The sequence below is a fragment of the Sinocyclocheilus rhinocerous genome, unplaced genomic scaffold (assembly GCF_001515625.1).
Source record: "Sinocyclocheilus rhinocerous isolate Xijiao unplaced genomic scaffold, SAMN03320098_v1.1 scaffold1609, whole genome shotgun sequence".
NCBI classification, from domain to species: Eukaryota; Metazoa; Chordata; class Actinopteri; order Cypriniformes; family Cyprinidae; genus Sinocyclocheilus; species Sinocyclocheilus rhinocerous.
In genome coordinates this window covers 222,342-233,418 of record NW_015633539.1, presented here as the reverse complement: position 1 = coordinate 233,418, position 11,077 = coordinate 222,342, and the positions used below count along the sequence as shown (strand labels likewise).

General features: G+C 37.1%; 1 protein-coding gene across 5 annotated transcripts in view; it reads left to right on the top strand.

The window, feature by feature from the left end:
- The window catches only part of LOC107744318 (rho guanine nucleotide exchange factor 12-like), an 87,639-nt gene that overhangs the window by 7,872 nt on the left and 68,690 nt on the right, over positions 1-11,077 (top strand). For 2 of the 5 annotated variants that reach the window (XM_016557889.1, XM_016557888.1), the window contains exons 1-2: positions 4,985-5,093; positions 5,246-5,329. The exons of 2 other annotated variants lie outside the window; for them this stretch is intronic. In XM_016557889.1, the coding sequence (XP_016413375.1) occupies positions 5,089-5,093; positions 5,246-5,329 (89 nt within the window). In that variant the 5' untranslated portion in view covers positions 4,985-5,088. Of the gene's footprint in view, positions 1-4,984; positions 5,094-5,245; positions 5,330-11,077 lie in introns of those variants that run through there. One more of the 5 variants, XM_016557892.1, reaches the window with a different exon arrangement.

Genomic DNA, 11,077 nt, shown 5'->3' with positions numbered 1-11,077 from the left:
AGATACTAGTCCATATCGTGATTTGATTTAAGTGTAATGGCCTACTTTTGATTAATTCATTCAAAATTTGACAAATTCCGTGACATTCCGCATTAAACTGTGAATTCTGTTTTTATGACTGGATAAAGACTACACTGCGTAATTTTCCCGCTTATCATGCGACCACTTGCCTGATGTGAACATAAAATATCTTACATACCACCACCACTTGTGAACGAGCCAGTGTAATGCAAATATATCTGAAAGGTCTGCGCGAGGATATCGTCACGTTCTCGCAAGACCAGTCAGATCTCACGAGACACATCGGATCTCGCGAGATCTCGTGCCACAAGATCTCGTCACACCCCTAGTGGACACTGCATACTTCCTACTATTATGTAAACTATTTTTGTTCCCAAACCAGGTAAGTTTAAAAACACCACCCCACAGCCGAATTCACTGGTCAACTCAATCAAACAGTAGGCAATCAGGACTGTTATTGACATGACCAATGAAATCTTTAGAATCGTCTGTGGGGCGGAGATAGTGTCGAGTTGGTTTTGGGGAAAAAAACAGGCAAGTAGTATGTGAACAGAATGCATTATGCAACAAACATTTCAAACCATAGTGTGCTACCAATTTTCATCTCTGAAACAAAAAGTGTTATTTGGCTTTTGTAATCAATTTTTGCCATTTCGATCAAATACTGAGTTCAGCTCATGAACGGTCATGTGCTACCAATTTTCATCTCTGAAACAAAAAGTGTTATTTGGCTTTTGTAATCTAATTTTTGCCATTTCGATCAAATACTGAGTTCAGCTCATGATCTGTGTGCATTGAGTTGAAGGATACAAAATTATATTGCTGCAAAATAAATCAATTTATATGACATCACTGTACTACAGCAGAAATATTAATAGTGTTCTGAACATAACTTTTGCATCAGTGTATTGGAGGCGATAGCACTACTTATTAGTAATAAGGACCCCATTTGGGACTGTGTATGACCACATACCTGTAAATATAGACCTGCATTCTTCAACATTTCACTTATAGTAAATACAAATGACATGAGAAAGGATGAGTAATATATGAGCAGTTCCACATGGTCATTTTGGCCCATTTAATTAAATACCCCCCTCTTACTGCATCTGACATGCCTCAGCTTGTGCTAATGGTGGCGCACACCCCAGCGAACCAGACACGGGAGGAGAAGAGTTCACTAACAAATGCGATTTATTGTTCATTTCTGAAGTAAGAACAAATGTGTTTCAGAAAGCTTTTGATAATACAAAGTGTGATTGAGTAAACATGGGCTGAGTTGGGAGAAATTAGAGAAACAAGTAGAGAGATCTCCCTCTCAGACTCTGGTCATAGTGAATCATGGCACAGAAGTAGAGGGGGAGGGGTGGAGCTTGAGTACAACAGGAAGTGACACAATGTCATGGTTTTAAAAGTTGTGGTGATTTAAACTAGACTATTAAACACTGGGATTTCTTACAAATGTCGCCCTGTTAGTATTTATGTGCGATCAGTACTTGTTTCAGTTCTTCATACTGCACGGTTGAAAGGGATATGTGCAAGCATTACTGTGATTTACTCCCCTAACTTTCTGACATACTCACTGGATTTGCATGATACACACACAATGCTGGTGTCATTAAGCAGCATTCAAAGCAATCTAGTAGTGATGCACCAAAATAATTATTTTTACTGAAACTGAAATGAATTTTCACTTAGCTGAAAACCGAACTTCAGTTTTTGGTAATTGGCTAACTGAACTAGGGATCCTGTTCTCAGGTGATAAATTAAAGCTAGTCGTAGTAAAGTTCTTTGGAAACATGCGCCTCTCGATGTTTCAGCCAAACAAATTTGACATGTTGCTAATCTAGCATCATTTTTGGTCACGGTGAAGTGCGTCCACACTGCTGACATGTTAACCTGTTGTAGCTGATCCACTTTGGGTGCAAGAAATAGCTAGATGCTGACACTGTCAAATAATGTCAAAGGAGAAGCGATAACCTTTTGTCTTATTATTTCGGCTGAATTTTCAGTGCCTGAAATTTCGGTGCATCACCACAATCTTGGGATTTTAACTTAATTCAACTAATTAGTGCATTGTCAACTGTTCGGCATTATGGAATCCATGAAGAGGCTGGTTTCAGGTTTACCAGACCTCAATAGGACATGTTTCTTAGCGGTCCTTTGCAAAACAAGATGCACTGTCTTAAACACAACACAGAGGTTAGCTAAAGCACAGTTGCCACAAATAATAAGAAAAAAATCTTACTAATTGATTAGTTTGTTGTTGGACAAGTAATCATCCATTGTGATGTATCCCGAATGTAATCACACTGTTTTCTTAGGGAGCAGTACATAAAGTTTAAAATGTTGTGGCTTGACCTTTTGCTTCTCTTTGCTTTTAGGAGCAGGCCTATTTTTTGAAAATTAATTATTTTCCATTTGTACTTACTAGGGATGTAACGATTAACCGCGAGCCGGTTGAAAATTGATTCAAATATGTGACGATTCAAAACGGTTGAGATGCTAAACAAATCGCGATTCAATTAGGGGCAGTTTATATGAATGTAAAATATGTGATGATTCAAATCGGTTGAGATGCTCAACAAATCGCGATTCAATTAGGGTTAGGAGTTTATATGAATGTATGTCTGAGGGGAACTTACTGTCTTTAGAAAAGTTTAGATGGTATTTTTTCTTTTCCTCTTGCCTTTGTATAATGGATATTATAATGCATATTAAAGTTCATAAGTGCAGCGCTGCTTTGTTTACAGCGGAAACCAAGGAAACGCTTTAAGCGCCACCTGCTGGCAGAGAGTGAATCTGCGTCTCGTTCAGCTCTGCTGTTTCATGCAGTTATTTTTTGTGTGTAGTTTCACAAAACTGAAGTCAGACCATTCTGTTTTTGCTTCAAATTTCGAAATCATACAATCTAATTTAGATTAAAAACTAGAGGTGCACTGATCGATCGGCCAGGGATCGGAATCGGACGATTTTCCTCATAAAGACAAAGAAAATCCTTTTCTGCTCTTGACTGAATACGTTTTATAACTTTAATGGTAAGCATTAATCTGTATTTAATTTTTACAATGAAGACTACAGAAATTAATCAAATGTAAAATAACACTGTATGTGTTATTTTACATTTGATTAATTTCTGTAGTATTTCTTACTTGAATAAAAACTTACATAACCTGAAAAACTTGGTTTCATAGCTCTCTTTATTCTATTGCATTTATTTGTGCTGTTTGCCATTTTTTTTTTGTTCTTATTACTTGTTTTTTTATGAAAATAAAACTTTGCGTTGAAGAAAAGTAGATTTTTGTTTGTATATGCTGTCAATTATAGTTCTTAGAAAGAAAATCGGAATCGGCAAAAATCGGTATCGGCAGATCAAATTAACGAAAAATCGGAAATCGGAATCGGCCAAGAAAATTGCAATCGGTGCATCTCTATTAAAAACTGCTCATGTTGAATGTATGCAGCATCTCTGTTTGGATCATGATTAAAATGCAGTGGTTGCTAGTAGGGATGTTCATTTTAACCGGTTAACCGTTAACTGACCATAAGAATTTTTGACCGATTAATACAATCAGTTAAATGGTTTAAAAAGTCATTTATTAATTTTTTTTCAGTAATTTATCAAAATATTTAAAATGGTTTGCTGCATGGTTAAAATAGCCTACGCTACACGTATATAAAAAAAATACGAATTTTTTAGAAAAAAAAACGCAAGTCGAGTATAAGTCGTATTTTATTATTTCATTCAGAAATAGGCCTAATGCCGACGCGAAATGTTTACAAACATTATAATAAACACTGTAAACATAGCTAGGCTATTTTAGTTCCCCTCACTCCACAACAAATCCTTTCAATTAACAGTAGCCTATTTAGAAAAGAACAAGAATTAAAAATATAAGAAGCTATAGCAATATAAACGACAAGCCAAAACGAATTAATTTAGGCTAAAACGAAACTGAAACCAACGTTGGGTCTCTCATTTGACACAATCAAATGTTTCCGTATTCGTGATGTATTTGAATGCCAAAATATTATTTATTATGTAGCCTACTTCACTGGCGTTCCAATATCCACGTAAAACAAAATGTTTTGCATAACATCACGGCGGTACGGTGATAACGCTTAACGGCACAGACTTTACTACATATTTGAACCGAGCAGTGTGTTTTCTTCCATATGTTTGTCTGACGGTGTTTTATTATGATAATGAACAGGCTGCATTGTCAAGGTAGCAAAGCTTAACTGTGTGCGCTTGCGGCACCGGCGCAATCACTTAAATTTTTTTCCTTCTAACAGTGGAAGCAACTACTCCTTTTACATGTGAATCCTCATGTTCTGTTGTTTGCTGCTTTTTGCGCATGTAAAATTAATCCCCATGAAACAAATGTTAGTATTTTTAACGGTTCACAGACACGTATCCTTTCTAATTTAATTAATTGCATATTAAATCGCAATCGCAATATTGGTAAAAAAAAATCGCAATTAGATTATTTTCCAAAATCGTTCAGCCCTAATCCCTAGTATTTACTGGAATATATATTCTCCATAAAAACAGCTTTCTTTAATATGGGTGAGGCCAATACACCATACTACTAACTGCCAGTATGTTTAATGTTATCTCAATGTAATTAACATGAGTTTAATAACTAAAGTAGTAGGCCTCTTTAAATTGAAAGGACTGGGATGTTAATCTCTTAAATGGCTTTGCTGCCTACAGTTCCCACAGGAAGTGTGGCTGGGGAAAGAGAGAGTGAGCGAGAGAGACAGCGACGGGGTTAAAGACCCGTGTTGAAAAAGTAGGAAATGGCTGTGGGAGCCAGTCTGCTTTTGGAGGCTGGAGTTATTGGGGCCAGAACAGCACACAGAGTCCTCGTGCTACACACACGTGACAGGCCCTTTGACTCTCCCAGCTGCGTCACCTTGGATACTGCAAGTAATGTTGCTGCTGCTTTCCCATCCTCCTGTGCCAGACGAGTAGTTAGGAAAGAAATTGACCTTCACAGATCCAACCTTTGGACATGCCGACTATACAGCTCGTCAACCTGCTGACATACTACAGTCTTCAGGATGAGGTGGTTGTTGAAGTTTACTGGTTTACTGCAATCAGCTACTCCATATCTTTGTGTTTAATAGTGAGAGTTGGGAGGAAACGTTATATCACTGCAAAAATGTATTTTCAGTCAAGCATTTAACTTATTTTTTTTCTCAAATTTATTTTCTACAGCAAGACTTTGATCATCTTTGCGTGTCATGCTTCAACTTTGTCTCATGATTGTGGTATTCCCTCAGCGTGCCAGTCTTGTGAAAGGTCAGTTACATGAGTCTTGTTAAAGCGTAGACAAAAGTGTGTGTCGCTCAAGAAGGATCCGATGCATCACTTTCTATAACAATGTATGTAAGAATATGAGAATGGGAAAAGTTTAGCTTACAAGAAATGAGCTTTGAGTCACTTTTCTCATTAGAAGCATCAGCCTCAGAGCCAAAGGATTTACGGATTGGCAAAGGCCATCCATGTTGTATGAGACCAAAGAGCAGACAAAGCCAAAATATTTTAGAGCCTTAAAATGCCACTATACAGCCAAAATTACTCATGACACAGACTGACTGCATTGTGCAGTTTTAGCTGTAATTCAATAGTTGAGGTCAAAACCTCAGTATTCTTGTTACCTAAGAGGTGAGGATCTGTCAACAAGAAGACTTGGTGATAACAAGAAATATTTTTTCTTTCAATTTTGAGGTAAAATGTGACCTTGAAATGTTTTTACTATAAGAGTTTTTAAGTGGCTTGTTATATCATGTCATATAGAGTTTGATGCAAGCTGTGCTGTGAAGATATACACAGATGGATGCAAATATAAGTTTCCATAGGGTGTGAACACAAAGTGGCTTGGGGATTTGTCATGCAGAAATGAATGCCAGGCTCTGTTGGTTGGTTGTAGGTCCAGAGTTGTTTACGTGGCAACGCAATGTTGTACGGTAACTTAAAGGACAGGTGGTGCATTGTTGGGGAGTAACTTAAAGGGCACCTATTATGCAAAATCCACTTTTACATGGTGTTTGGACATAAATGTGTTGGCAGTGTGTGAACACAACCACCCTACAATGATAAAAATCCACCCACTCCTTATGTTTTAATCCACATTAAACCAAATCAGTCTCATTAGACATGCTGTTGTGATTCTCTGAGCAGTGTGACATCACATTGCTCAGGCCCCGCCCATGGCCTCTGACTGACACCGCCATATTAGCAGAGACCCCGCCCTGAGTGAGCCGCACACAATCCGTCATGTTTATCTTCACGTTAGAGCATTTAAAAGCAGCATTCAAGTTAGAAATGCAGTCTTATTAAAGTTATAGAAGTTATTCGGTCAAGAGCTGTTAGTGATTTTCTGTTTTTATTTTATTGTTTGGGTCATATAACAGCGTAGACAGCAGTAGGTACTTCATATTATGCTGCTGTCACTTCATACACGGATCTAATGTAAACATGCAATTTCTTTCCCAGCTGTTTACCTTCACAGACATAACCAACTATTTTTGTAGCGCGTTTTTAACATAACCTTGTGTGTATTTGACAGTTTAAGCGCAATAAGACATGAAAGAGAACTTAGTTTAGTACTCGCATACCATGTGACAGCCGCTTCCTGCGCGCATGCTACGGATGTGTGTACTCAAGAGAACACTATATCATAAGTTTAAACTGATATGGTTTTTAAAACGCACGATTTCAGTGCGATAGACATGATAATCAAATCCAAGCAGATGTTTTTTGGCAGAGTATCTGAGGTACCAGCTGTAAAGGCACAGCCCTACTCTGGAAAAGGGGGCAGGGAGCAGCAGCTCATTTGCATTTAAAGATACAGGCATGAAAACAGTGTGTTTCTGCTTCCACTCAAAATAGGCATTTTCAAAATTATATAATAAATGATCTGTGGGGTATTTTGAGCTGAAACTTCACAGACGCATTCTGGGAACACCTGAGACTTGTATTACATCTTGTAAAAAGGGGCACAATCGGTGCACTTAAATTTTTCTAGTAACAAGTTCTTGTTATTTATTACTTTAATATAATGTCATACCATTTAGCGTAAGTATCTGAATAAACTCAAACTTGATATGCACAAAACACATCTAGCAGACAGAGGCACAAATGAAAACTTTATTTTAGCAGTCCTCAAGTCTGATTTATTTGTGGAAGTCAATTTGTTTAAAAATTTTCTGTGCAGCAGCTTACGTCAATTCATTTGAGTAAACACTCAAAAACGTCCCTGTGGGCCAGTATTTAGTTAAATACTGCTACTTATCACTATATTTTTAATTAAGTTGTGTAAGTTGATGCCAATGTAAATTCCAAGACAAATTCACAATCTCTGTGTCACAATCTCTGAGGCAAAAAGCATTTGGAGCTGTGAGGTCTCAGGGAGCTGGTGGTCATGGGGGTTGGGTGGTGGACCACAGAGGATCTTGACTAAATTCCATTAAAAAACTGGTTCAGCTTGTTGGCCATCTCCAGGTTCTTCTACTACTCCCAAAATATCCCTCACCTTGTTCTTCTGCAGCTTACTCTCTACTGTTTTACTGTTAGGAGTCCCTGCTTTCCCTCAACTTCAGTTTAAGTTTTCTTTGTACGCATTCATTTTTCCATGTCCTTTAAGGGTCTCTTGTCATTCAGTAGAGCCTTTAGGGCACTGGTGTTGTTGGGAAAGCAGCATACTTCACTAGTGAAGAAGGTGTTGTCAACACAAATGTTTATACCAGTATTATTTGTAGCACTGTCCACCATGCCGTCAAACAGGCAGGTAAGATTGCTTGTTCAATCTCCACTGAAATGATAACCATTGTGCCCTTGAGTAAGGCCCCCCCAGGTTGCTCATGTTGCTGTTATATGCCGACATTATGTGATAGTCAGTTCTTGGTTTCACAGACAGAAAAACTGGTTTCACATAAGGAAAAATTGTATGCTTTTGTTCATGCCGGAGGTGTTGACGTACAGTTACTTTAGGAGCACCTGATCATGTCGACAGCCGTTGTTGCATTCTTAAACCATTGAGCGTTGTACATGATATGGGTAATTGCCTGAGAAATGTGAAGCATTTTAATGGACTTAGGTCAGGGGTAGATGACGCATTTGACTCGAAAGAAAACATGGCATACAGTCAGTTTAATGTGTTGTACTATTGTGTACCTTAGTGTTGATAATTCAGTTGTCAAGTACACAGTTGAGAACACATCTTTTCAGAAAATCTCAAATAGTCATCTCAAGTGGCACTCCAAAATTTCACTTAGATTGGAATTGGCTGAGATATGATTTATATCAAGCATGTCAATTTTTATATCATTGGTTTTGAATGAACACCAAGTTGATGTTGAACATTTTAAGAAACACAGTTTGGACCTACTTTAGTTTGGGTGAGTCAGCTGTCAGTACTTGTGGTTGGGCCTGTAAAGCTGTATCCCCATGCATCCCGCTTTCTCCCCCACCTCTCTGCTCTCCAGTCCATTGGAGCGAGTCTCAACAGGAGGCACACCCCGATCACTATCGCTGCTCCACACAGCTGGCAACATCTGCTCCTGAGAGGGAGATAAGAAGGGCTTGGCCGCTCCACCCTGCCACACGTTCCACACAACAACCATGCCCGTCTGCTTCCTGCTCCAACAGACCATTACCAAACCCACAGAACTATAGCACTGCACGTCTGCCTGCTCCGTCTCTGTAGGACTTTCCCAGATGACAGCATGACTCAGGGATTCAGATTTGGCTTGACATCTGCCAACACATCAGAGAATGCACATGTGAAAATAATTAACAGGAAATTGTCATTGTGAATCTCTGCTTTCGTTTTGAGCAGCTTGTTGCCACTGTTATAAAGCACAACAAAGTTTCCGTGCACTATATTCCAAGTTTTCTGAAGTCGTTCCATCGATTAATTTGAGGTACAGATGAATATTAATGTTGTTAAATTCAAGTTTGCGTAAACTCTTCTCTCCGCTGCGGCTGTCAGTCATCCTCCATTCAGCATTCAAACTGCTGGAGTTTAGTGCTGTTTCTAAATCATGTTATTTTCTAACGGGTAGTGTTAATTTTGTCAGCTATTTTCAATTTTAGTCTTAGTCCTGAGTTAAATGTCCTTGTTAGTTTTTATCTTATTTAGTCAACCTTATCCTATTTAGTTTTAGTCAAGTTTTAGTCAACTAAATGTCTCAACATTTTAGTCTAGTTTTAGTCGAAGAAAACCTGAAGTATTTTAGTCTAGTTTTAGTCAATGAAAACTTGACATTTTAGCAATAAAATTTAAGTTTTAGTCTTAATGTACATTTTAGTTATCATATTTAGACAAACTTGTCCTGTTTTTGTTTATTCAATGAAATGTATGAGCATTCTAGGCAGGTTTTAGTCAATGAAATGTTAGTCACATTTTCGTCATTCTGTATAATGGTTAAACTGATAAAAAATATTTTTGCTCAAAATTATAATCGTAAATGATTGCTGTCATCTGATAAATTTATTTTTGCATTTCAGGTATTGCACTTTCTCCAGTAAATACAAATCAATAGAATGTGTACACACACATGGTGTATTTGACCTCATCTAGTGTACTGATTTATTATAGGCTTTTTTATTATATAAATTAATACCAAAGACTTATGCAATCTCTCTGTCTACATTATGAAAACAGCTAAAACAAATGAAAAATATTATAACAGTGAAATTCCTAGTAATTCAACTAATTCTTCGTCTTCGTTAACGAAATTAACACTACTACCGGGTGTCTGTTAGATCACAAAACTGGAGTAGAGAACACTATGAATCATTCTTAACATGCACAGTAACTGAAATTACCGAAATTACCACAGTAACTGAAAATACAGTTAAAAGAAAAGACTCTATCACAGATATGATACACTACGCATCAATATCTCTTCTCTTTGTGCTTTGAACTTTTCTATATGCGGAGTGCTGCACACTGTGACTCCATGTTGCTTCAAGCGCATCATTCTGTGCACGGAATGTGCATAAGCGCTTTGTGCCGCTCTGTATTTGGAGCCTTTTATGTTATAATACTTTAGCGCTATGAAAGATTGTTAATAGCCTTTCTTGTTCTGTCCTATCTGTCATATATTGCTGCCTCATTACTGTGCTTTACATTTAAAAGAAATGTCTTTTATTTTATAGTATTTACAGTATTAATATATAGGCTATTTACTTGTTTTTCATGAATGTATTTTACTTTTACTTTTAGTCATTTAGCAGAATTAATAATTATTAATTATTTTACAACAATACAAAGAGCAGTGTTTAACATTTTACCAGATTTAGTCCTACACTTATTCACTTTTGTTCCCCACTAAATAGTGGGGTTTTTTTTCACTAAATGTATAGATTTTATAAAATTATTGTGCACTCATAATTAGGGATGTAACGATTAACCGCGAGCCGGTTGAAAATCGATTCAAATATGTGACGATTCAAATCGGCTGAGATGCTAAACAAATCGCGATTCATTTAGGGGTAGTTTATGAAAAGGGCAGTAATATACAAGTGCTATATTAATATATTATTATAGTGTTATATTTCAATTTCACAAAGAAATGTGCAGCATTTTGTCCAAGCAATAATAAAAGGACACATTTAATTTATAATTTGTCTTAAATCTCATTTTGTAAAAAAAAATAAATAAATAAAAAATCGTGAATCGAATCGAATCATGAAATCAAAATCGTGAATCGAATCGTGAGTTGAGTGAATCATTACATCCCTACTCATAGTTTTTCTAGAGCAGGGGTCTGAATGAAGTTGTCTATATTTAGTAGATTGTGTTTAAGACACAAAACAGTGATGATTAGGTCAACACACAGAGGTCTAGAAATTCTACATTGATTTAAAAAAAACTGTGCTAGTATTGGATCGTTATCGTCCGATACTCAGAATTTTTGGTATCGGTTCTAAAAAAATGGGATCGGTGCATCCTTAATTTGTTAGTAATTTTCAAGACTTTGATTAGGTGGTTTATGTGTGTTTGCAGGGCCGTCCTTAGGGTCCCCCCTAAGGACGCAG